Source organism: Hirundo rustica, chromosome 13, assembly GCF_015227805.2.
Source record: "Hirundo rustica isolate bHirRus1 chromosome 13, bHirRus1.pri.v3, whole genome shotgun sequence".
NCBI lineage: Eukaryota > Metazoa > Chordata > Aves > Passeriformes > Hirundinidae > Hirundo > Hirundo rustica.
Window position 1 is genome coordinate 9,882,023 of NC_053462.1, and position 27,967 is coordinate 9,909,989.

The 27,967-nt window shown below is 38.8% G+C and overlaps 1 protein-coding gene across 1 annotated transcript; it reads right to left on the bottom strand.

The window, feature by feature from the left end:
• On the bottom strand, nucleotides 1–27,915 carry SECISBP2L (SECIS binding protein 2 like). The gene is made up of 18 exons (XM_040077042.1): nucleotides 27,749–27,915; nucleotides 18,524–18,702; nucleotides 17,602–17,926; nucleotides 17,348–17,483; nucleotides 16,722–16,951; nucleotides 16,605–16,629; nucleotides 15,767–15,882; nucleotides 13,880–14,011; nucleotides 13,279–13,362; nucleotides 12,299–12,466; nucleotides 12,005–12,146; nucleotides 10,241–10,410; nucleotides 9,044–9,176; nucleotides 7,930–8,092; nucleotides 7,005–7,225; nucleotides 6,195–6,349; nucleotides 5,509–5,728; nucleotides 1–4,548 (listed from the first exon to the last, which is right to left on the bottom strand). The coding sequence occupies exons 1-18, from the start codon at nucleotides 27,764–27,766 to the stop codon at nucleotides 3,875–3,877; spliced, it is 3,291 nt and encodes a 1,096-aa protein (XP_039932976.1). The 5' UTR covers nucleotides 27,767–27,915; the 3' UTR covers nucleotides 1–3,874.
• Nucleotides 27,916–27,967: the final 52 nt, after the last annotated feature.

Sequence of the window (27,967 nt, forward strand, 5' to 3'; positions counted from 1 at the left end):
TAAACTTCTACAATCGTTTTTATTAGTTATGGAAGAACCCCCACTAGTATTTACATAGTGCAAAAAAGCTGTTATTACTCCAAAAAGTACGGTAGACAGAACAGTTATCCTTCATACAGCAAAAAAGAAATGGAACAAACCCCTTCATATCGTATTTTATAATGGTTTTTCTACTGCTTTAACCTAAGTATTACTATAAATTTTAAGACATGAAAGATTAAACAGCTTTCCATATTAGAATCTATTTAAAAAGTAAATTATATGAACTATTCATGAACGTTTAGAACGTGGGCTGTGCCAACTGAGTTTCTACTTTCAGCATCATCATTTGTTGGTGAGGAAGTTTTGGGCTAGACATTCTCATGTTTCCTTGCGTGTGGCAGGGTGAGTAGAAACCCCCCCTTTCCTGGTCTCTATGGCTTGTTTCTGCTGGGTTTTGTTCTCTTAACTAATTGCCATGTCTAATTTTTAAATGGCTGACACTGAAATCAGCTCAACAGTTTCATTAGTTGGCACAACTTCACAAGAAATACTTAATGACAGTTTCAGCAACAGCAGCTTTTCAAACAATAATACTTTTTTACATACATATTTAAAGTAACATTATTAAAATTTAAGCTTGTGTTAAAGAACTGGACAGAACCACATTGTGTAAGCTCCCACCCACCCATAAAGACACCTCTCAGCTTTACCAGAAGAACACCAACAAGTGCATTACTGAACATTTTCTATAATGAATTTTTAAAACACAGGTCAATACTCTGTCACTGGTTAGCTCCAATCCTACAACAGCCTGCACACAACTGAAGCAGATAAACAGGCCACCAATTCAAGCCAGTGGCACTAACACTCCGATGTATGTGTGAGCAGGATCGGGGCCTTCGCCTTAACCAGACATCGCTACTTCATCCAACTAAGGACAGAAGTTGTGCAGAATTTTTCCCTTTTACAGATTTGTAATCTATGTTTTATTATTGACAGAGATACTTAAGAGTATTTATATAAATAGGTTGTATACATAGCCACCTCTATCAGTTTTAAAGATCCCTACCCCTACCACAGATACATTATTTTTGATTTTACCAGATAAAGTATGTGGTGAAATCATTTCTATAAACAATGCCTTAAGAAAAGTAGATTTGTTTCCCAAATAATTATTTTCACAACAAAAATAGCTATACACCTATAACTACAGAAACATATTTTCATGGGGACAGTAACAACCTGTATAAACTGCACACTTTTACACTGAAATAGAAATTCAACTACTTTTTAAAAAAATCGTGGTATTGTAGAACATTTGTATGCTTTCTTCTGAGATTCTGTTGATAATAGAACCAAAATTACCACAGTGAGATACTCTCCTTAAGTGCTTCAAGTGGCAAGGAACTTCCCTAATTTCAGATGCAAATGGATCACTCCCAAAGGAATTGCAATGTCATTCTTACAGTTATTGCTTATTCCCAGCTTATCAAAAAGGAAGCACTAAACCCAGTTTTCTTTACTCAGTTTCAGTTTGCTCCCCTAAGGGTGATCTGCCACATTTTAAAAAGAGGCTAGTTCCTTATTTGCTGGCAAATTGAGAGATAATTTTAAGTGCTGTATCACGTTCAAGAACTCTATTAAACTTGTAGCAAAACTGCAGTTAAATAGCGGGCTGAATATTACAAGGCTTCTTTGATATAAATGTCAGAAAATTTTAAAATGACAGTCCAAGTTCAGAAAAGACATATAAAAAGATGCGCCTTTGATGTTAATACTTCAAGATCAAAAGTTATTTGAATCACTGGCACTGAAAGAGCAAAAGGAGAAACTATAAACACCTTTGTTTTTTGATGTTCTGGCAAAGTTTTGCCCTCAGTGTATGCACTGATCTCACCTGTGCCGAGATGTGCTTACACATCCAAGGGCGAGTTTTGCTTCTCAGCAGTTCAAACACCTGTCATGTCCTAAAGCAAAAACTCTTAAAACATACAGACAGTAGAAATCTGCCACAGGGACAGTAAAAGGTTTAACATTCAGGAGGCATCATTCCTTAGTCTTTGTTTTCCTATGAAACGCCTGTTCTAACACCTAGGAAGATTACACTAAGGAGCTAAGAACGTGACAGAACAGCCAGTTGTCATAGCAGCTCTCTACACTGCTTATCTACATAGCATGTGCTATGCCTACAGCTATCAAAGCATTATTTACATAATACACAGTTTCTATTATTCTCATTAGCATCCAAAAACCCAGGGCTAGATGACTTCTAAACCTGGAGTCTTATTTTCCCAGTGCAACTTAAACCACCAGCATCACTACTGCTATAAACATTGGTCCCATGTTCCCAAGTGTGACTCAACACCCAACTCGGCTAACTTCAGTCTCCCGTGGTTTTCAGCCTACTCAGAGGCTTTTCATGCATTTTGATACAACTGATCAAGAAAAACAAAGTGAAACTAAAAGAAACACGTTTGCTATGAAAGCGTTATTCACATGAGTTACTCTTTGGCTACTCCTGTAGTGAAGCCCCTGCTGCTGGCAGTTTCAGTGTATCCCTTGCCAATACCAGACCACGGAAAACAGACTCCTGACGTGCAAGGTTTAGACACACACTCCATCCTCGGTCTGAAACAAATTCATCATCAGTTAATGCATTTCACTTCAGTATTCGGAACAGAACACGGAACAATTCTCTAGCAACAGGTATGTTTCAGGGAGGGAATATTTTTGTTTCTTTTACCTCTACCCCACTGAAATACTTCCCCAAACTACAGGGCACTTCCTCATTTTCCGGAATAACTACTTTCTTCTCTACCTAGAGGTCAGCTCTTAAGCTGTTACAACTGCAAGAAGAGACAAAGGGGTCATGTTTTCAGCAGGAGTTCTTAAGATACATCCTGGCCAGGATCACAGCATGCAGGTGAATGCAGAGATAGCCACCACATCATTCACGCTTGTTGTTAAAGGATTTTTCTTGCTTTTTGCAGTGTTATGCGGAATACAATATGCAAAACAGCATTCCTGAGGTAAGTGACAGGAGAGAGAGGAAGTCATCAGTTTAGTAAAAGCCCTGAATAGGGATTATGGTTAATGAGTCACTTAGTGTGGTTTGGCAGACAGCAACTGCAGAGAGAATGGGGAATTTTTGTTTCCTTTCCTGGCTTTTTTTTTAATGCAATATCTCTACCTCGTAAAGAAAACCTGCAAAACATTAATTACATCCCTCTGGTTTAAAGTTTTTCTGGAATCAAAGTTATTATAGCTTATTGTAACCATCTCAGCTATCAGCAGCTTTTTAATGATGCATTCACCAAGATCAACTAAAAAGCTGCATCTATCTTAGCATAAGAATCACACACAATTTCTCCACTATTTAATTCTCATAAAGATTGCAAATGGCTTTTGCTAGCTTTTCATGAAAGAGAATCAAAATTTTCCTTTTATTTCTAAACAGAACTAGAAAGTCATGGCCAAGTACACTGACAGGCCTAGTATAACACCATACCACCAACATGAATTGTTGGTAATTTGTCAGCGTTAATGTAGGTTACCTGTTTGAAAAGAAGCTTAGAGTCACAACTTTAAAGAATTTTGCTTAACACTGGTCAGTTACAAGTTGGTTCCTTTTACAAAAGATCAAATGAATGCTTACTGACAACTTTTCCACACAGTTTCTAATCTGGGAAATCAATACTAATTAAGAGCTAAGCTAGTTTTTAAATCAAAAAAGTAACAGACAGCTACAAAAATATTGTTGTGAATTAAATACACGTATTAAATGTTTAACAGTGCAAAACGTTGAGATGAAGCATATGGAATAACGGCTGCAACCTTTACAACAGTTAGTTTTAATATAATTTCTAAAAAGTTCCTGAGTTCCTGCTCATTTTTACGGCATATAGATGGAATCTGTGTGTTCTTTATTCAAAGAACTGCAGATGGTGGGTTTATGTTGAGTGTTACTTGCATGCTTGTCACTTGTCCACTCCTCCCCATCAGTGATGGGATCAGCCTGCTCTGAAGTCTCTATTTCTTCCTCTTCACTTTGTTCTGCATTGTCTTCTTCAGCACCACTAAGGGTCTTCCCGAGCTGCAGTGTCTCCATAGTTCTCTGGGTCTCTGAAACCCAAGATTCAATTCTGCTATTAAGCTGAACTTCTACAGAAATTGGTTCATGGGCGTAATCCTCATCGTCGTCATCCTCCTCTTCCTCCTCCTCTTCCAGCATTCCTGGCACAAGAGTACTGGTGGTGCTGGTCATGGAGGAATTCAGAAGATCTCGGCAGCTGCCATCCAAGGATCCTGTTTCTGTACTCTGCTGTGAGGCCCATTCCAGATTGTCATCTGGTTTCACCTCATCTTTGTCACCTGGGGTGGATTTTCCGTGATTTGTTGCTGAGGTAGCGCCAGTTGTAGCCAGAGGTGGTTGTTTATTAAGAGTGGTTTTTTCCATTTGGCCATTACCAGCTTTTTCTGGTACTGCAGCCTTGCACACAAATTCTCTCTCATTTTCAGAGGCCTCTAACCCATCAGATGTTTCCACCATATTTCTCCAGTTTGTTTCTATAAATGTTGAAAGAAGTTTAAGTAGGAAACATTAATTCCTTGAATATAAAAATATTTCTCCTGAGCATTCAGTAACAGTCAAAATAGCAAAATAAGCTAAAAATATTAATATTATTCTATGCTTTCTAGAAAAATTTCTACTAGAAAAAGGAGGAAGAAGGGAAGAGGAGAGACAACAAAAAAAGCCATTAATTACTTTGGCTTTTACAGTACCCTAAAGCAGATGTTACAAAGTTGAAAGTTTGTGCCACTTAGTTTCCTGTGTAAACACCAAATATATCACTAAGAGTAGTCAAGGAGATTACTCTCGAGTATAAATTAATAGAAGAAAATTGCAACCATCTTAAGTCATTCATTTAAGGATTCCTTATAAAATATTTAACTCCTGAAATTAATTCAAGATACCACAAAAGAATTCACTAAAAAGGCAGCATTCTCTTCAATTCACTCTCAGAGCAAAAAAAAAAAAAAAAGCTGCTGACTTCTAACAAGTAGTCAGTCTCCCTTTTACATTCCTTCTCAATATGTACAAATGAACTCTCCTTTTGCTCACAGTACAATCACTCACTGCCATCTCAAGTTGAAAAATTTAAGCTATATGTCCTATCTTCAGAGACCTCATATTTTAGTTCCTGCTGCCATCAGTTCTTCCTCAGTCTTATGATCGATTCTGCGCTATCAGTTTTAAAACAGTTCAATAAAACTGGAGAAGCCACCTCCACTGATGCTAGGAACCTACAACACTTCTGAGAATTAGAAATTATTATTTTCTATATAGTTCTTAGAAAAAAAATACTTATGAAATTAACTGAAGACTAACTGACCTTTTCTTACCCCTGGATATGGTAGAATACTGTAAATTAGGAAGAAGCATTGCATCTTTAGCTACTTTTCATAACAATTAGCATTTGGAAAACCGCAGCTTCTATTTACAAAGGTAAGCTTTAACCTACTTACCATATTCTTTCTCATTGACCTCAGATATGGGTTCAGAAATAACACTACAGAATGAGATAGCACTTGCTGCAGAAGGGTTTCGAGAATGACCCATGTGATGTGGGGCCTTCTTGACGTTCTTCAAGGCTTCCTCTGCCTGTTCCTGTTCCATTGCAGCCACCATGTCCCTGTAGGCTTTCCTGGCCTCTTCAGTCAGGGACACCAGCTTATTAAACAGATCCTAAGCACAAAGGCACTTTTATCAGCAGTAATTCTTACTAACTGTTTTCACTTTACATCACTCCTTTCAGTCCAAGGTATATCACATATGAGCCTCAAGATTAACACCAAATACCTCAACTTTAAGAATTAGTTCTTTGTATTAAATAATAAAAACATCGCTCCAGGTTTATGCAACTTTGAAGAGGTGGACATATTTTAGGATACTGTTTTTCTTACATTCTTAAGCCTTCCAGAGAATTTCAGGCTACAGTTTAAATCTCTTTAAAAGCTATGAAATGTTGTGACCGAAGTGTTTCTGCACAGTCTCTCAGTACCATAAAAACTGAATTTCTAAGAAAAGACACCATAATATAGATGAGATCAGAGCTATTATCGAAGGTGTATTAGGTGTACTCTCGATGCCAAATCATTTCTTTACTACATAACTGTTTACTCCAGCCACTTATGTGATTGGGATTACTCACCTCAGCACCTGAGTAGTTGAAGATACCCACAACACTAACAGGAACCAGCTTGTTCACACAGCGGCCAAGAGCTTTGCGGCCAAGAGCAAAGACAAACGGAATTTCTTGCTCCCGTGCCATGGCTATTACATTATAGAGAGCCTCATCTAGTCCACCTTGAAGAAAGCAATTTTAAATGGAAATCTTGTCACTTGAAGTCATTATATGGCATGATACAACTGTCTAACCCACTTTAATGCAATTAGTAAAAACTTCAATACACGCATCAGCAGCTCCTATGTCCCCAAGGATAACACACAATACATTTCAAGTGTAGTGAATGAGTACAGGTGAAGGTGATATTCTGTATTCTCTACTAGACCTGCACACAAACCAGAGTTTCATAGGTCTTTTCTTAAGCAGAGCTTTGCTGTTCTCCTGTCTCAGGAAGCCTCTGTTCATACTTCTGGTTGTGGCAAAATGTGTTGGTTGGCTAACTAACAATTCACATTCCTCTTAAGGAATTTTCCTAAAAGGCACCCAGAGCTCAGGACTCTGCAAGGTGTATTGAACACAGAACGAAGTAACACACTGGGTAAATTTCAATTCTACAATATCTATTTTTCTCTAGCCTTTTCACTCCTCATGAATGAGTTTCTTCCAGACTGGAGCAGGAAAGAATAAATGTGGAATGGCAACTACCCAGTTGGAGTCTAGAAGTGTTACATCACACATGCTAACAAATGCTTCTAACCTTGCTAATTAACACACCTAATCAGCACAAGAAAACCCAAAAGAGACAAGTGCACCACTTGTTTTTATCATTTATACCTTTTGACTGAATTTTTTCGCAGTTGGGGGATATGATTACACACTTGATCTTGTTTAGTTTCATGTGCTTCGTGACCTCACGCAACCCCATAACGAGTCTTCTCCTTGCTTTAGCTCTCGTGGGATCCTTTTGGTAAATCCGTTCCTGGAAGCTGACCAGCTCTTGCAATAGGAGAGTCACACACTCATCTATTTCTTTACTTAGAACTTGGTTACAGTATCTGTCAATTCAAAACAACATTGACAAGTGTCAGCGTTGCTACTTCAAAAATGTTAGTGTAACCGAGGTTTCACCCGGCCTTTTTGCAAACGAAAATTTTACTTCATCAGAACAGTTATTTAACTTTTACTGAAGTCATTAAAAGGATTTAGAAATTAGACTGCAAATTGTAAGTTAAAAATACATCCTTAAAATATTTGTATTTGTAGTAATATCCCTTACTCCAAGAAGTCAATCAAAAACAACATTAAAAATACAAACAAATACTGCAATAAGTGCCTCAAGCAATCTTCTTCTACTTAATTTAGTGGATTATAAAGATAGATTAATAAGAAAGCCCTAACACATTAAGAGGTCCTATTACAGTATTTTAAGGATTCTTAAGTATTCCTTTCTCTCCCATTCAAAGCATACATAGCCTTCCTTCAAAAACTGTTTTTCTGAGAATACTCTCACCTTGCTTATTTGCTGTGGCAACCAAAGAAAGTCTCAAGTGACTGTGTGTACATTTATACACACATTAGTGTACAAACACAAGCAATCCATTTAGGGAAAAAAAAAGAAAATACTTGCAAAACCTTTTATTTCTAAAAGGGAAGCTTACATTCATTAAGCTCTTATGTCTACTAAATCTACCCACACTTAAAACACAAGGGGGACTGAAGTATAAGCCTTGAATTTATATTAATAAAGCAAGACTCTTACTCTCTGAATCTCTTGCTGTGAATTTTAGTTATTGCAGAAGATGCCATTGGACTGCCTATTCCAGAGCTAGCAGGTGAACCCTGTGACACTGGGGTCATGCAGTACGGAGAATTCTGACTTGCTGGAGAAAGCGAAGTATCACTAGGCATACTCAGACCAGTTTCTGAAAGGCAATTTTTAAAGATCATAGAATACAAATACATTTTTTATGTAAAAGAAACAGAACCCATACTTCTGTTATCACTCCCTTACTTTGTCCAAATTCCATTTTGAAAACAGTGTTATTCTTTCCTCCCCTGCTGGAGGGGTAGGGGAAAGGGAAGAAAAACTGAACACACATCCACCACTCAGCATATTCAAGTAAGCAATATATGAACATGCATTAAAAATATCTTGAGCTTACTTCGGGAAATTAATAAAACAGAAAAAACCCCCACCAGTTTAAATGTTGTTACTCTTTCCAATAATTCCTTACTATTTATATATATAAAATATTCAACTAACTTATTCCTAGAACATCTAGGATTTTCCCACTCTTCTTCCCATTCCCACTTCTGACAGGTCATTTGGAATCCTGACAGACACCTCCCTTCCCCCACTCCCACTGCCCCAAACATGTTGAAGACACCAAAAATTCTCTGGAGTTTCTCAGTTGTTCAGGGCTGCTGCTGAAAATTGACAATCCAGACTTTGCAGTTGACTGACATGTCCAACAAACCGGAAAACCCTATTTACAGTTTGAAACTTCTGTATCTGGAAACCTTTCAGCATGTTCATCATTAAAAAGCACAGTGATCAACATGGCATGGTTGACAAGAGGTCACATTTTGCTTGCTTATCAAAAATACTATAAACTCAGACATGTGGTGGGAACACCGACTTGAGATGATAATTAAAATGTACTGAGAACGCACAGTGTGCTGAGCTTTCCACAACTGAGACACAGACAAGGTGTTTCAGAAGGTTTCAATTGCTAGTATTTCATAAAGCCAAAAAAAGCTAAAATATAACATCAGTAACTCTGTGGCATAAGAAGAGCAAGACAAAATATGAAAATAAGCAGATTAGTACAGCTCAGGGAGAGTGATGGGTGTCTAGAGATATAGAGACCAACCTTCCTGAGAGGCCAGCTCCTGAGACTGGTCAGCAGTCAAGTTTAAATGAGCCTCTTTCTGTTCATCAGAGCCCAGAAGGCTGTGGTCAGCTGATAAACGGCCTTTCTTCTCTTCTCTCTCTTTCAAAATAATCTAGAAACAAAACCAACAGCTGTCAGCATCCAAAAATTAGAAATACCTGTAAAGAAAAACACGCGTTTCACTGAACACACCACAATGTTGAGCGAGTTGTTTTGAACCTTCGTACTCGTGCCAGGATAGAAACCCTGGAAATCATTTCAGTTTCTTCTTTGATCACTAAGAACATTTCACTGCAGCATTTTACAGATGGCATACTCAATACTCACATACTTCTACATAAATAGTCCTTTCAATAGTTTAAGTACTTTCCCAGCTTCCTTTCTGATGCATAACACTCACTCATTAACAATTCCTCATCCCCACGCCTGTAAAAGACCTCATGCAGGCGTAGTCATTTGTATAAAGCACTTCAATAAAGACAATCCTTTCTATAAAAGAAAGTGTGAAGGTAGGTAGCCATAGATATACTGGTATTACTACAATGTTTAATAGCAACAACATAAAAGCCTTGACAACAAAGAGTTTAGAAAACTTTTCTGAGCAGGTGAATTCCTCTAATTCAGATCACAGGCAAGTCAGAAAAAGGCATTTTTAGGGCTCCCTTTTTTATATTTTACCTTCTGATCTCCACTCTATTCCTTCTACACATACCTAATTTATGACTGCAAGAATATAGATATATACAAGCAATTGTTTACTCAAAAATTGTGGGTTTGCTTCAAGTTCCTTACCCATCTCTATAAAAAGGAGTAGGAAGAACTAAGGCTAGCACACTACATTGCACTACAGACTAGGAATCAGCCACATGAAAAAAGTATGGAAGCTTTCCCATGTGTCCTTGTGCCTGTAGTTAAAGAAAACACCCTTGCAATCGGTATTGAGACACATTTTTATTAACTTCAACTGATGATGCAGATACACAAGTCATGTTACGTGTTTAGATCCAAAGGAGAGGGCATCAGTTCAGCAGGAACTGGAGGGAGAAGCTCATAACTCCCTTGCCCTATGCCCACAGGAACTAGTCCTCAACTAAGAAAACAACAGGCTGTTTATTTTATTGTGTGGATCACTCCTAGGCTGGGTCACTCCAAACACTCCAAGGTTGGCACATTTACCTTTTTAAGTGCTGTAGGGCGTTTCAGTTTCGCAATCTCTCTCTCTTTCCCTCTTTTCACTTTTGGGGCAGTCGAATCCAAAGGATTAAGGCAACCCATAGATGGCTGGCCCTTTGTTAAGGACTTTCTGCTGGCAGATTCTTTGGTATGAAAGGGAGCAGCACTGCCAACTAAATACAAGATAGATATTAGTTTCACCAAAAGACATGTCAGCTTTATTTCAACACTGCTTTCAGAATTTCCACTGATGAATTCTCTAAGTAGATTTTCCTTCCTTGGAAAAAAAGCAGTTCATAATGACAGGAAAATTACATCATCAGATATTGTTGTTTCCAGATGGTTTTAAGCTTTCTTCAACTTAGCCTCATGTTTTAGGAAACTCTGGATTCCAGGAATTATTTTAATAAATGGTAAGGGGTCTCTTCTCAAATGACTACGTGTAGCTTTATTAGTTAGATGATTATGGTAAGATAAATCACAAATATTTACCCAAACATTGATTTTCAGTCGTTAAAGACTTGAATAGCTGACAGGACAAAACAGATGAGAGAGTACAGCATGTAGTTAAGCAGATCTTTTGCCAGAAAGAATAAAACAAGTGCTGTCTCCAATGGAAATGCCAACAGTTCTTTGCTGAGCTTTGTTTGATACAACCTTGCCAACTTGAATTAATGTTTGAACACTGCTGAAACTCAAAGCAGGTAAAGGAACCAACACACCAGAAGGAAAATGGTAACTATGTGCATAATGATGGACTCCAGGCTACATACAAGAGCTTAGGAATCAGATTGGCGGGGTTATAATAAGTAATTACAAAAAGGTCAATTCTGCATTTGGCAGCAGGCATTAAAAAAAGCTAACTTAATGTTGTGTTGATACAGACATAGCAAAAAAAGCATATTAAGCCATTGTATACATTCATGATGGAGCTACAACCTAATATTCTGTGTCTGATCTTTTTAAAGGGATACAGTAGAACTACACAAAGATACAAAAAACAGCAATATGGATTCTCAGAAAAGATACTTCCAGAATTAAATAACTAAATAAACTAGGACTCTTCAGAGACCTGACAGACATCTAAGAGTCAGAAGAGGAAAGAAGAGAATGACTGCTCAGTCTTTGTAATACAAAGGCTGTGAAAGCTAACAAAATTTTGAGTTGGAGCACAAAAAAACCCCAATACTGACTTCCATTCCAAAAGAACACAGAAGAAAGAAAAGTTTCTCCACACAGGATGTAGGAAGGTTTATGGGACATTATGGATGGTAAAAGTATAATGTAGAAACAAAGGGCAGTTTAAGAAACAAATTTGATTTGAGAAAGCCTTGGGTTAGGAGACCTTGAACCATAAACAGCAGAAATGGGAAGAATATCCTAAGGACACGTCCCTCCATATCACAATCCTAGGTATCTTTTCAAAGATTGTATTATAATATCTTCAGTTGATGTTCCTTTCATGTGTTCATTTCAGCACTGAATTACTCTCAGGACACAAATTCTGAGTTTTGAATAACAGGTCTTTTTAAAACACATTTGGCCTCAGTTCTATACGGATTTTCACCATTGCATACTGCAGCTCAGAGGGTGATAGCACAGGTAATTTACTGAGTAATGCATTAAAAATAATCTTTCCAGGTTTTTATCATGCTTATATTCAAAAGCTAAAATTTAATGGAAAGAAAAACATTTAAGATACTCAGATCAATCACATTCATGTTGGCACAAAATGTATTTAGCCACTGCCAGGCAGATTAGAAATACCTGTGTATGAGAGAGGCCTGGTGTTGGTGATCTGACGAGCTTTCATCGCTTGCTGCTGCTTTTCAAGAGCTGCTAACATGTCACCCAAATCTAACTGAACTGGGGTCTTGCTCTTCTTTCCAGCCGCTTTTGATAAAGCCTCCTACAACAGAAACATCACAGACAATAAATACCAAGAAATGATGCCTGCAACAATCTTTACAAAGAGATTACTGCCATTAGAGGGTAAGAGGAGCAACAGGTAAGTGATCCTCCTCTGGACCAAGTGCTGTGGGTGGGCAGGGTGCTACACACCTGAAGTTTTTTCTGTTCCATGCTTATCTCCGAATACTCTTGAGCTGTTGCAAGTGCTGCAGCCAAGGCTTTCTTCTTCTGACTTTTTGCACGCTTTGGTACAGAAGTTGTAATGGGAATTGGAGTCTGGACTATATTGATTGGAGAATTCTCTGGTAAGTCATCCAACTAGAATTTTAAACAAAGCACAAAAAACGCCCCCCACAATTAGAAGACCTTTCTCTCCAGACCTCCAAATATGGGGCATTTAGGAAATCAAATCACCCAAGGCTTTGATTATGTCAGTTAATTAATTACAGCTAGGTGACACAAGTTAATAAGCAAGCTAATAAAACTTATTTATATTTCAGTTTTGTACGGGAAAGCTATTCTATTTAGCTCCAATTATGGCTTCAGAAGGTTGTCCAGTCTGATTACTAAATAAAGCACTTTCCCCTCCCCAAGATTTCACATAGGACTTGACTTTCCTGGAAAGCAGCCAAACAGATTAAGCAGTCCATAGGCACAGTTCTGCAAAAAAATATTTAAGTAGATCACATACTAAAAAAAGTACCTTTCCAATAACTGCTTCCACAGCCTTAAAGCAGATGCAGTTTGAAGTTAAAGAAACCATACAAACTGTGATTGTTTTGAAAAACTGACACCATTACTACATATTTAATTATAGTCATTTAGATTTAACAATTTTAAGAGATGTCTGTGTGAAAGTATCATGATGTAGCAGTCCCAGCTTGGGAAAGTCTGTGATACTGACATCTTACAATCTCACTAGCAGACAAAAATCCTGAAGCTTTTTCTTTAAGATGGGTTCCCTGCAGCACTTATTTTAATTGGCATTTCCTTAGCATCCAAGGCTAGTAACACAGCCCAAGCTCATCACAATTATTGCAATGTAAGTCTTGTAGCAGAGATTCATAAGAGAATTACAAAACTGAATAGTCTCAGAAGAAAACGCTTTGCAAAAGAAAATAATTACTTACTACTTTGGGTGAGATCTTTTGCTGAATGCTACTACTTTTGCTGCTGCCATTGTCACTATTTAGCTCTGGAAATTCATCTTCATCCTAAACAATACAGAAATTAAGAATAAAAAGGGTGGAACCAAAGTCACCTGAGAAGCATCAACTGAAACTACCTAAGGTAGAAAAAACAAATTGAATCCCTAAGTCCCACATAAAATAAAAAAAATTAAGTGACACTAATAGAAAATATAAAAAAATTAGGAAAGCATTTCTGTATCCAAATAGTAATTTCTTAAAAAGAAAAAAAAAATTTACACAAAAATATCCTGTTACAATTAGAGGGGATAAACCAGCAAATACACTAATATCTACTCACAAGTGAACAGAAAAAGTTACTTGAAGGCTGCTTATTTAATCTCTCAACCACAGTGTTCTAAATGACTGCACTTTACACAACACAAGTCTCTCTCTGTACATGATTAAAGGATCATCTAATAAATTAGTGACCTTGACTGTACACCTCTTGGAGCTGAGGTTTTGTAACTTCCCACGGAGGACATCACCTATTCCAGCCACAGCTGGCACTGCTACAATGTAGAGAGTTCTCATACAGCAGTACCTCAAAGTACAGAGGTTCAGGACTCTGCTCAGCTCTGCTCGCCTGGCTTGTAGCTAAAGGTTTTTCGTGTCGCTTCTGCAAACTCTGCCTTCTTTCTGAAGATGTGCTGTGGGCTCTGCATCTGAAACCAGACTGGAAAAAACAAATGTGACTGGCATTCTGTAATTTCAGTTTTTCAAACTATGTATGCGCAGGTACATGCCTGTTAATTAGCAACAAGGTAGAGCTTTTAAAGGAGAAGTTGTGTTTTGGTGTTCTGATTTTTTTTGTAGAGCTTTCTGGTGGGTTTTTTTGGTTGTTTTTTTTCTTCAAATCCTGCACAAAAATTCTACAGACAGTCCCAGATTATTCCTCCCCCTCAAGACAATTCATCTTTATATTTGTAACTTAAATAAAAATGTTTCTTTTGGCCAAACACGAAGAAACTCAGGAGCTGCTGGTGACTAACAGCCATGAACCCTGAGGAACTGCCTGTAACCACTAATCACTGCAAAGAACTTTCTCCTACTACATAATTATTCTGCATGCAGTTACTGTCCTTTTAATACATTTTTTATGACAATGCACACAGCTCTGTAAAGGCCAGAGACAGCAGAACAGTGGTATAAGCATTCTTCTGTTTATTATGTGACAGGTTGGTGGAAACCTATGTGAAAGACTGGTTGGCAAAAACAAGTGAAAGACTTGAATTTCACATTTATATTTACCTATTTCTCAAGAAAATTTCCTACAGACCTCATATCAATTTAGTTTCAACAGAAAATAGTTTCTAGGACAAATCTGCCTTGAGGTACAATGAATTTGGCTGAGGCAACCTCATTTAAAACTTTTTGTGCCAGCTTTGTTTCTAAATATCTAAAATAACTGCCAGATTCAGAGTCTAAACTGTGACTGGAGGAGAGAAAGTCTGGTTCTTCCTACTCTCCCAATGCCATAAACTAACAATAGTGGCCTCTTAAAGCCTCTGATTTGACAACAGGTTATAAAAAGATTCAGAACTGCTACACTGCCAGATACAAGCATCCACAAGCTTCTTTCTATAATAAACCCACAGTTACCAAACAGGAAGATTCAAGGCAATGTAACAATTCCATCTAAAAACCTAAACAGGCCAAGCTGGCTCACATATGTTTGCACAAACAGGCATGTTTATACAAAGCTCCCACCTGGAGCTCAGATTTCTTGTTTGCAATAACAGAGGTTCAAGCAAAACCTACACTTAAAGGCAAATGTTTCAGCCTTCTTTGTACTCCTCAGATCACCTGCCCCAATAAAATCTCTCAAAATTAGGAAGGCCATCTTCTCCTTTCTCCTCTCATACTAATTACAGAAATCCTGTCCCACAGAAAGATATTCAAGCCTTAGCATAAAATAATTTTAAGCCATTAAGAAATAATAAAGATGCCCAGAAAATGGTATGCTAAATTTTAAAAAGAAAGTTTCGAAGACAGCAGGAGTGAGAACACAGGATTCTAGTTTACCACCACCTTAAAATCTTTCTTTAGAAAGTCTGAGATTTTTTTTTCTTCTGAAGTGTGAATGGGTCAAAAATTGAAGTAACTTGTCTACACCCACGGTATCATCCTTTCACAGGTTGCTTTATATTTGCAATGCTCTTCCTAGGTAGATAACACATAAAGTGTAGGCCACAGGCAGAAGATAGTCAAGGTCATTAAATTATACATATATATATATGATATAGAGCTAGATCAAAAAACATACCAGTTAGAAATGCACAAATGAGCAACTAGACTTTAAGGCTGAGTTTCTATACTGTTTATATTAAGTATTTTTTGTATGTTAATTTTATGTTTCCCTCCAAATTCCTTATTTTCCCATATTATAAAAAGCCTCAAATACATCAACTGAGAACCACTGACAGCATACCTGTGGATTATTTCTTTGCTCAGCTTGTCTTCCGCCTCTAGAAAAGGTCGGCGTTTTTTCAATCCAAGGTTTTTTTTGAGTTGCTTGGGAATTTACATTGGTCCAACCTATACCAGCTGAAAGAGAAGTGCCTTCTATGAAAAACTGAATTAGTACCCAGAACGTATCATAATGATTCATATGCCAGCAGAGCCAGGAACACAATCCTGATACAAATAAAGTTCTTGGAGAAAGTCTATTCTCCTGTGACAACACTTACTTCCGTAGCTATTTTCAGATGTCGGCAGAGTCACCTTTATGGAACATTCAAGCTGCCAAGAATTGATCACCACAAAGCAGTAAGAAAGGAACTCTCAGGTTCACATCCACACCAATTTCTGTTCAGTCATAAATAGCAGTCCCTGGCATCACCTACTACTACCACACTAATCAACCTACTTGTTCATGGTGTATTTAAAGCTTCTAAAAAGTGCTTCTGAAATAAAGAATGAGAACTCCTTGGCTCTGTTACTACCCAAGCATGAACTGCAGCCCAAAAGGGTAAGGAAGCCTGAGGACAAACTAAACAGGAGCACAGCTTTGTCTGAATGCTTCCACTCGAGTCTCTTTTTTTAACCCATTAAAGAAAGACAGCTGTTAATTAGTGAGAGCTATACACTTGTTCATTCAGCAAGTGACAGGTGTCCCTAGTGGATGTGGTTGGAAATCACAGTAAAGATTCAGAAGTATCTGATCAGTAAAAGCACCATGCTGAAGTAGATCAAGGAGTATGTAAAGCAAAAATACAAATGTGACCCAGCCAAATTTTAAACAGCTCACCAATAAAGACAATACTTACTTGTATTTATCGATGGTTCTACAACCTGGAAAGGAAAAAAGACCAATTATTTTAGTAACTTTCATTAGTCTGTGGGCTACAAATATATAGTTAAGTTACTCAGTTACATTTACATACATTCATTGCACAAGAATCTGTATTTCTGGAAGCCATAGCTGCAGCCTGGTTATTGCCATGCTTAGGACTGCAATAGCCACTGTCACTGTCAATGTCAGCCTCACTTGCGCCCTGTTCGCTGGAGGACTCTGCAGCAGGGTGAGAGGTTCTCCTGCGCCTGCCTTTTGATTTCCAAAGCATCGTGGAGGCGCTCTCAGAAAGTGACTTATTGGCTATATCTGAAGGAAAGTCTTTGAGAAACAATAAAAACAAAATTACTTGTGCAGGAATTGATAACAGACGTGAAAAAGCTACACACCATAAAAACAAATTTTAAAAGCCAGTCTTTGCATTAAACCAGCATGGAATCTAAATTATGTCTAGGTCCAACCATTATTAATAACCAATTCCTTCAAGAGTTGGCAAAGTCTCTGCAGGAGTACCATGTCACTCACTGCACCATTACAAGGTGACATACTGAGTAGCTATCTGCAACCATCAGCACCTTTTCTTCACTGTCCTTTTGAGCTGTGAAGACTTTTGTTTAAAAGCTGCATCTCAATCAGGTCCGCCCTCTTTTAGAAAAGATGACAACTGACATGGAGTTCTAATTATTTCATACACCCAGAACTTAAAAAACAAATTACCTGTTTGCTGTGATGCATCAACCAACAAAACAATCTTTGATCTGTTCTCAGGACCTGATGAACTGGTCTCCTTCTGAGTGGCGACATTTTTCACTGGAGGACGTTTAGTTTTTATGTGCATCTGTAACTGCTGTTGCTGTTCTCAAACATTGCCACACACACAAAAAAAGTTGATAAAAAATGAGATATACACTTCCTGTGCAAAGACACTTTCTTTATACAGTTCTACTTATCCTAGTCAAAAGCAGACTTACTTTTTGAATGACTGGTCCCCTGTTAGTGCTTCTGCTCCTCTGAGTGGACAACGGAAAGACCTGGCCTGACGGGCTGGGACGCTCGGTGCATTCCGTAGTCACTGTACTGACAGCATTGGCTGTTTGAAAGGGTGCAGGATAGGGCGTAGGGAAAGGATGATAGAAACCCATGACCTGAGCACATGGTGCTGGCATCAGCTGATAGTAAGTATATTCTGTAGAAACAGGTGGCTGTGCAGATATTATAGGATAAGCAAGGTATGGTCCTGCAGGATTTGGGCTGGGTTGCTGCCATCTGATGTCATTGTTATATAATGGAAACTGTCTATTAAAAAAAAACAAAAGGAAAGAAAACCTCTCAGTAGGTCTTCCCCCCCTCTCAAAGAAAATTCAGACCTTTACCACTCCTTCAAAAACAACAGTTCTATTACAATAAGCTCCTAAACTCAACATACTTTAGGTGAAGAAAATACATAGGTGGATACAGCTACACGCAATACTGGATCAGCTACGTGGCACCATACCATGTTTCATCACCTGCCATGTTTCACCACAGCAGGACCCAAGCTGGAGACCCAAAGCTTTGCTTCATTCAGAGAGGCATCAGAGATTCAGACAAAAAACCCCCTGATTGCCCTAGAAGGTCCAAGAGCACAGCAGGTGACTTTGGGAGGGATTTGTACCAGACCTTCATAGCCAGGGAAAATTAAAAAAAATATATATATGAATGGAGAAAAGCAAAGGGAAGGAAATGGGTAAAAGACTGAGGACAGAAAAACTTCCTCCTCATACATGAAGGGTTAAATATGGTGAACAAAAAAACTGAATATAAAGCCCACAGTCACTGACTCCTCTCAAGCCTACAAGTTTCAACTCATTTAAAACCAGATCATCTTCTGTGAAGATCACAACCACTTATTACCTGTTGGATTGATTTTCCTGTACGAATGGATAGCAAGTGATCAGGTAGCTAGGGATTGGAGTTGGTTCCATGCCATTAATTCCTCCACTGTCATTAGGAAGCGCCATCGGGATCATTAGTGTTTCTGGACCCTTCTTCTGAGGAATAAATGGTTCTACTTCAGCTGACAGCTTGACATTCTTAAGAGAAAAGAAAGAATATCTTCATTCATTACAATCATAAATTGCTTGGGAAAATTTAGATTCATAAAGTTGTACGCAAAGTACCACAACAGCAGGCAAGTGGATGACAAGGCTACAGGATTTCTGCAGTAAAATGAGAGAAGTGGAAAACAGTTGGCAAGTGCTTATTGCACCCTTTCAATCCATGTAGGGTGTAATACAGATCACCAACATTTAGCATTTGCATTAACCTTTACAAGTGCAATGCAAACACCAATTAATTTAAAAGACACCGAAGCTCAGATCTTGCAGAGGATATATGAGCTGGAGCATGGAACAAAACCAAATTAGCACTCTATATGGAGCACAGTTGTGTAGGCTCTCAGAAGTGAAACCAACATATGGAAGATGTAGTAATGCCTGGCCTGCTCTACAAAACTGACCATGTTTCTAGGCAATTACAAAAAAGACTTCTCAGCACTAAACCACAGTTTAACTGCTAAAAGATGATGCACCACAGAACCCCCCCCACGCCATCTCCACAACTTGAACGTACTTTAAAGTGTTAAGATTATGATTAAAGGTTGTCATGAAGGAGACTTAGTTTTAAGCTGTGCTTTCAAAGCATCTCCCCCAATCCTGAAGGCGTCCTTAGTTTAAGATGGTTTTGCACAACAGAGCTTCATCTTAACAACTTAAACAACAAACTTAACTTAAACAACAAAAAATGCTGTATTCAATAAGACAACTGCAGAACTAAAGAATCCTTAAATTCTGTATTCCACTATAACTTACATTCAGATGAAAATATTTTTTTTTGTACAAAGATTTCAGCTTAGTTGTATATGTCTCACATTACTACCTCACAGAGTACCAAATCTTAAGAAGATTCTAAAGCAGACAAGGATTCCAAGCATTTTTCCTTCCAAATGCCTACAAAATAATCTCAAAGGTAACACATAACCTGTATGACTACATGCTCTGATAGCAGAAAAACAAAATCCTAAAGGTTTGCTGAGGACAGTCTGCTATCTTTTCTATTACATCCAGAACATCCACGTGAGCTGAAACAGTTAAATGGGAGTTCTGGAAGTATCATAGCAAGTAGTCCCACACCTACCACACACTTCTCACTCCACGCATTTGCTCTGTGTCACATCCACAATCCAACCAGAGACAGCCTTCCCACCCAATATCTGAATCTCCAAGTCCCCAAAACTTATTCTACTTAAATAAAATCCCATACTGGTTTAACAGCACAGGAGTGTAAGAAGTGGGAAGAACAAGTCCAAAAATTTACTTGAAAATACAGTTGTCCCAATGAAGAAGGTATGTCTTTTAAACTGACAAGATCCACTTTTCTTGGCAGGAAAGTATTTTTTAATGACTGTTCTGAAAATGCTTATGGCTATAATACAGATATATAGGTATAGATGGAATTTAATACATGGAAGGATGTCCTATCCCTTGGCATCAAGGCCAGCTTGGATGGGGCTTTGAGCAACCTGGTGTAATGGAAGGTGTCTCTGCCCATGGCAGAGGTTTGGAACCAAGTGATTTTTATGGTCCGCTCCAATGCAGGGCAGTCTCATTCTATAAGCACAGACGCACAAGCATCACTCCTGCTGTACAACAAGGTCTGCATTACAGCAGTACAATCACCTTCATATCAATTAAATGCATTTCTTTATCATTAGTAGAGGGTAAACATTCCTTTCTTCTACAGTAACTCTTCCAATTCCTGAAGCTCCATTCAGAGGAAAAGCTGTGGGGCAGCTGCAGCAGCAGCACCGAACTCACACAACACAAATCAAACCCTGCTCTACCCAGAGCTTCCTCTCTGGCCTCAGGCACGTCCCTCAGCTGCCTCGTGACTCACCTACCCCTCTGCAAAGCTCCAAGGCATTCTCCTCAACACAAGACTTCTCATATTTTTTTTTTAAGTGTTTATGTACAGTGAACACATAATAAGTACCAGAAATACCAACACTGAAATCCCTCCCTGAAAGCTAAGAGGGTTTTTTCTATGCTATTTCAAGACTGTGAGGCAAAAATACTTGCTTAAGAATAGATTCACTTATGGACTGGCCTACAAAATTAGATCAGAGATTATTCTGAATTGGAAGAGACTCAAAAGGATCATCAAGTCCAGCTCTTAACCAAATGGCCCATATGGGGATTGAACCCACAACCTCGGCGTCATTAGCACCCTGCTCTGACCAAGTGAACAATGGAAACATTAAAGGAACACACCCGGGTGCTTCATCCACACAACACGCAACAGTGGAACTAGAATGAGTGCTTTATAAGTGTGGTATTCCTAAGGAAACACTGAAAACTGTCAAACAACTATTCCTAACCTGCTGATCACTGTCCTACCACAACATGCCAAGCGAGCTTTAGCCAAGAAACTAAAAATAAACTCCAGTACTGGCTCAGAAAATAGTAAAAACATTCTATTTGTCATTCATGTTGGGACCAGATTTCCCATTTTAAGGATATTTCCTATGTGGCTCTCAGCTCTTTCCCTCATTTGGGAAATTTACATGAAAATACAAAATTCATTCTCTATTGACAAGTCTCTTGCAGAATGGTCTCATGACAATGATTTCTGTGATCCTGTACTACATCACCACTCATTATTAGGATTATGAGAAAATAGTCTTCCACATCAGGTATTAAAAACAGAGCTGTAACTGATCCAAGCAGGAAACGAGTGATTCCCACCTTCAAGGCTGCCACAGCAAAATATTTCTGGTCAGTTCTCAAAGATAATCCCTACTTTACTTTTACATCCAAGGTGGGTTGGATAAAATTTGACTTATTTAAATCTGTCTAGCAAAAAAGGGTATGTTGAAGTTTTTGTTTGTTTTAAATTTATTTTAAAATCTCCACAAGACTCGAAACTCTTACAATGTAATCTTATGGTTTTAGGAAAGTAATTCACATTATTCTGCTTGATTTTATTAGGTTCAAACAACTCAGATGCCCAAACTAGATAGACAGCTTTAATTCTTCCTTTCCTGTTGCCCAGTCACTTATACAGGTTATGATTACTATTGCTATGACAGAGCAATTGCCTGATATATTTAATTATCATTTTCTGTACAGCTCAAAACAAGTTTAGCTTACCTGTAATGGTAAAATAAAGATACATCAGATCTTGTAATCATAAACACATACAAGTGCCTTTGAAAGTTAAATCCTTTTTTTTTTTTTTTGCTTACAGAACTTGGGGAGTGTCTGTTATTTAAAGGAATCAAAATTGCATTTCACATACCTCTTACATGCATTATATCTTAAACACTTCTCTTGTGCAGTTTAGTCTGCACCTACAGGTTTGGTTGGTTTATGGCATTTGGAGTATTTTTTATCCTTTCAAGAAACTTGTTTTGGCAAAGGATTTAGGGAAACTTCTGTTTTCAGATTTTGAATTTTGTTCTATAATGCACACAACCTATATATACCAACTCATCAAAACAGCAACTGAAAACTTAGAAACCTCAGTACAGGTGTTTCAAAACCATTCCACAAGCATAGTACATCCAATCCTTACATAACACACACATTTCATTAAACAAGGCCCCATTTTCAATTCAGGGTAGAAAACAGAAAGGTGGCTCAAGTGTATTACCAACTAAACTAAACTAACTCCAACATCCTTGGAGCATTTTAGCAGTCTTTCAAAATTACTTCAAGAGTTCTGTGTTACACAGTCTGTGTCTTCAGAGAAGGGCAGTAAACTAGCCAAACTTAAAGCAAAAAAGGGAAACAAGCATACTCAGTCAGGTCAGACTGCTGACCAAAACATCAACAGAATTAACTCTCCAGGGTGATTCTCCGGACACCTCAGCACATTTCACAGATGGCCAGTGGCTCCACCGGACAAGTGAGGGAAACAAAAGAGCAACGCTAAGTAACTTGTCCAAAGTTATCTTAGCAGATATTTTTAGGACTACAGATTTCTCAGCTAGGAGCAAATGTTGGTGAAGATAGACAGCAAAGTAACTCCTCTTTTTGATAAATGGCCTTCCTCCTTCATAGTGTAAAGAGAAAAACTGAAACAAGAAAAAAAAAGAGCCATCAATTTAGTCTCAAGTAAAGGGACTGCTAATTTCTCATTGCACTGGACAATAAGCTACCTCCTACTGGAACTTGTTATTTCTTCTAACAGGAAAGGCTCCTTCGGTGAGCTACAGAAATGACAATGCCAAAAAAGCAGCTTGGTGGTGGGTCTGGTTTTTTAAATACTGACATGCTTAAGACTCAGTGGAAAATGCAACCAATAACAAATGAAGTAAACTCCAGAACACAAGACAAGCCCCTTTTTGTTTCAGAAGCAAACAAGAAAATGCATAAAACAAAGTGCATGCAAATATATGTGAACACAATTCCTCGGAGGTTTCACCCACACACTACAAATGGAGTGCCAAGTGCACACGAACAGGACTGATCATGCCACTGGTTTGTAACCACAGACAAGAAAGATTTGTCAAACAAAAAGATTTGGTAGAAGGCTGCTGCACTTATCCTAATAACAGAGCTCTTATGATACAAGCTTATGCTTTAACTGCTCTCACAGTATTGAGATTTATTCTACTCTGCATCCCCTAAACAGATTGGTGTTTTGTGACTACCCTCAGTAAATGCAGGGTCAGACCTCAACACAAAACGCTATGTGGTTTGATCCTGCCATCTAAAAGCAAACACTGAAAACATTGCAAGACTGAACTTAACTGCAACTTTGTCATGTTTATTCAACCCTTCATGTCACAAACCCAAAGCTTTCTTGAAATCAACCTTTGATAACCAAACTCAATTCTAAATATAAATTTAAGTCATGCTGAAACATCAGATTTTCAAATCAGCTGCCTATTAATGGAAACACACCCCTTCAAAAGAAACCAAGATTTAGACAGAAGCCTCTTTTGTAGATACCCCTAGTTTCAATTTACAAAACGTTTTGCAGTAGCTCATTACATATTTCAGTCCAACAATTACAAGTCTTTCAAGACAGCATATATACTGAAGAGCTCCTTTGTTTCCTATATAAAAGCTACTGTAGTCATCAACAGCTGCAAAGACAGAAGATGACACAAGCAGGAACAGACTGGTAAACTTTGTCCTATAGTTATAGCACTGTACTTTTAATCTTAGAAAAGTTTTTGTTCATTGTGGCCTAATGTCATTCAGCATTTTCCATTAAATAGGATCTCTGTCATCCTGCTCTCAGAGGAGAATGCTTAGATATCAATCTCACCATTTACAGGGTGAGAAAATAGACACAGATGCCACATCTCAGAGGGCTATAATAAAATCAGCTGCTTTACTGTCACAAAGTCTGGAAACAAGAAGTCTCATCCCAAAGTAAAATAAAAACACAGCTAAAACTTTTTTACCCCCGTTTCTGAATTCTGTGTTTCATCATTTAAATGCTGTGTTAATAGTAGGGCAAGTCACAGTTCAGCTATTTTAAGATAAACTTTACAAATATGGAAGTCATTGTTTCTATAATTAGTTGCTTCTAAGTGGCAGATACCTCGGGAATGGTAAATATGCAGTCCAACTGGAAACACCAGCAGGTCATTTAACTAAGCACAAAATTTAACCTTCCCTATTTACATTTAGCATAGTCATTTCAACACAGCACTTAAAGCAAATACACTATGAAGTGAGTCTTTCCCTTTTCTCCTCAGCTCATAAAAAGGGAATCGTGCATAATTCTCTTACCTTTCACTGGATTAAGTAAAATGATCAGAACACAACAAAGCTAAATATTTAACATTTTTACCTATATATAGAAAACAAGCAAGTGGCACAGCACAAGTCGGCATGTTTAAACTCAAAGCCAGACTATTTTAAGAAAAAAAGAGGGGAAACTAAAATTTAATGTTTACACTTACACAAAGCTTGTCCAAAACCAAAAAAAGCTACCAAAAGGATCCTCTTCACTTACCTACTTTACTTAGCACTTAACAGTACAAACTTCTAAACTCATGCTGTCCAAATGAAGTAGTAAGATTTCAGTGCTTTGTAGATAATGTACTAAAAGGATTAATCCAAACTATTTTTGCAAAGCAGTTTCCTGATCTCCACACACTAGTCAATGATAAATAATTTTGTGCTCAAACAGTTAAGATATTCATGGAATCACATCAAAATTCACCAGAGAATAAATTCTAAAATAAGACAATACTAAACTCACAAAATCCAAAACTGTTCTGCACTTACAAGATTCAAAATAAAGCAAGGTGCAAGCGGTACAGGAAACCAGACACTTTCCAGTCTGCCTTAGCCATGGGTAAGAAACACTGAAGGAAACTGGACAGGATAAAAGAGCACAAAACATTGATCTTCCATGGCAACCATATTATCAAGCCACCTGTTGAGCGGTCAAGAATAGCAGAGACAAGCAGAACAGGCTGCCTTGAAGCAATACTAACAAAACACAGGTCACTGATTTTGCAACTTCACCTGATTTCTCAACTGTACTAAAGGAATCAACTGTCTTAGTCACAGGGCAAGACAAAACTACAAGACTGAGCAAAATCAAAGCACAGCAGTACCTTTGAAAGGGGAACTTGTTTCTCTTTAGGCTTCTATCATATTCGGCTTAAACAAGAAAGAACATCAGAAGTCATCTGCTGAGTTTTCTCTCTTGTAGGAAAATAACCTACACTTAATTGCTGAAACCCATACACATTTTAACAATTTTGTCTTGATGTAGACAGAAGTAAGCTTACACACCCACTACAAAAATTACAACTACTTCTATAATAAAATAATTGCTTTAAGCAGCTTTATTCTGTTTTCATCTATGTCAGCTGTCAAAATATCACCGAGCATATCATACAAATCATATCAGAATTTAGGTAACAGAAACCTTAAAGGCAATCCAAAAGGAAAATCCTTTTTATCAATTAGGTGTCCAAATGATCTTGCAACAAGAAATCTCATACTGATTCACTAAGCCAACACCACAAAACTCTGTCTACCCATCAAAAAGATGTGTGATCTTCCTTTACTCTTCAAGTACCACACTAACACAGGACAATAATCCTAGCTGCTTGTGCTCTTAATTCCACAGTAGTTACTCCAATAAGCACATACAGTTATTAGACTGTGCCTGAACGAGCATTCTGAGGGAAAGGAAGGAGAGAATGAGTACTGCTAACACACATTTGTAGGCTTTAATATTCATTTATCACATGTGATGCAGCACAGGCACAGAAAGAAGGCCAAAAAAAGAAAAAATGAAATGGTTTCCAAAACTGATGCAACCTTACCAAACACTTACACTGGTAACAATGATTATATTCAATTCTTACAGCACAAAAGGTTCAAACCCAAAGCATCTAGGAGTCTCCTAATCAAGATGCTACTGTATAATGAGCAGACAAAAGCAACAAGATTGTTGAATCATTTTAGAAACTCATCAGGTATTAATTATTTGTCTGCCTAGAAGCCTTACTAGGGGATAAGGAACCAACAGGACCAGATATGCTGCAAACATAATAAACAAGATAATTCCTGCTTCAGAGCTTAACTACACCTTCAAGTTGAAATACTTAGTTAAGACAACCACTCAGAGTCAACACTTTATTCTGTAAATAACATAACAACTCTGTTTTCATGAACTATTTTGACAGATGAAAAGAGAATGGTTTGATAAGGACGTATGCGTGAACCTCCAGTACTGAAGAGCTCAAGCAACAAGGAATAAATATTTCACAAGTGTACTGTGGTACTAATTACAGATGAAACAAAGGGGGGGAAAAACCCACCACGTCAAAATCATAAATCTTAAAGCAAAAAGTACTACAGATCATACTCATGTAAATTTTAGAGAGTAAGATCAGGTTTTCTACATGAAGGCAAATAAAAAACATTAAAAAAAAATTATCACACCAGAAAGCCCAGGAAAAAAAAGCCACAGTGGGAGCCATACTGTAATAAGACACTGTTCACAAACTTCCTTAAATATACGTACAGAATGAAAAGCAGTGTATCTTTAGAGAGTGCATTATTAGTCATTATTTACATTGCTACAGGAACCTTTGTTATTTTATTCCTTAAGCCTACTATTAGAACCCCTGGGGATGCCAAGGCTGAAATCTAGGAAACAAAGAGCTGTAAATCATCAATTTTCAACACATTCTGCTGAAACAGAAGCTTAGAAGTAATATCAGGCTCTAACAGGTGACATCATTCATTTCAGATACATCTTTTAGAACTACCTCCTGATGATGAAATGTTTTATTGCACATATGGAACAAGTCATACAAAAGCTTAAGTCCCCACTTCTGTTTCTTCATACCTACATCTTAAAAGCTCTTAAGAATAATGCAAACTGATTACTTCACAAAGCCAAGTTTAACACGGAAGAAAACAAAGATAGCGACCTGCAGAATTAGTGTGCTACACCCAGTCAGCTATGAGACCATCAGCTGTGTCCTATCACCGAAAGCTTCAACCCGACCGTGACATTTACAGGATTTCGACAAGAGTGATACCTCAGTTGTGTTGCTAAGTTCTCAAAAAACCCTTGTTTCTTTCTCAAGAAACCAAGTCCCTACTAATGACCAGGCAGGCTTAAACTAAATGTCACTAACTGCAATATTTCCCTACGCTTAAAACAAAACCTGAAGGAAGAGGGGGAGAACAGAACGGAGTTTCGAATTCCCAGGGGAGCCGCTCCCGGGTTCCCGCTCCCCCGGACAGCCGGGCCGGGCGCGGCCTGCCGCCGCCCGCTCGGGGAGGGAACGGCGCCGGCGGACTCGCACCGAGCTCCCGCTTCCAGCCCAGAGAACGCCCTGCCTGCGCCTCCCGAGGGCCGCTCTCCGCCGGGGCGGGGCGGCGGCCCCTCACGGCCGGTCTCGGTGCCGCTGCCGGCCGGTCCCGGCGCCCCCCGCCCCGCAGGCCGCGCCCTGCCCTGCCGTGCCGCGCCGTGCCCGCCGCTCGGCCGCTGCCGACGGCCCTGCCGGGGCTGACACGGCCGGGCCCGCTCCGCTCCCCGCCCTCACCGCCGCCCCTCCCGCCGCGGCTGCTCGCGGTCCCTTCGCACCTTGTCCGCTTTGTCCATGGCTCCAGCTGCGCCGGGCGGCGGCTCTAATGAGGGCGGCGGAGGGCCCGGGCCGCCTCCCCCATGGCGCTGCTCCCCCCGCCGCGTTCCGCGCACACCCGGAGCGGCGCCGGCCCCGCTCGCGGTTATCACGGGAACCGGGACCGGCTACGCCACGGCCGGGGCGGGACGGGCGGCGGGGAGGGACCAGCTGGGACGGAA

Coding starts and splice junctions, on each gene's coding strand:
- SECISBP2L (XM_040077042.1), bottom strand. Junction 14,012..15,766: donor AGCAAAGAAATAATCCACAG/GTATGCTGTCAG, acceptor TGTTTTTTCCAG/TCTGGTTTCAGATGCAGAGC. Junction 13,363..13,879: donor CTGAACCTCTGTACTTTGAG/GTACTGCTGTAT, acceptor TGTATTGTTTAG/GATGAAGATGAATTTCCAGA.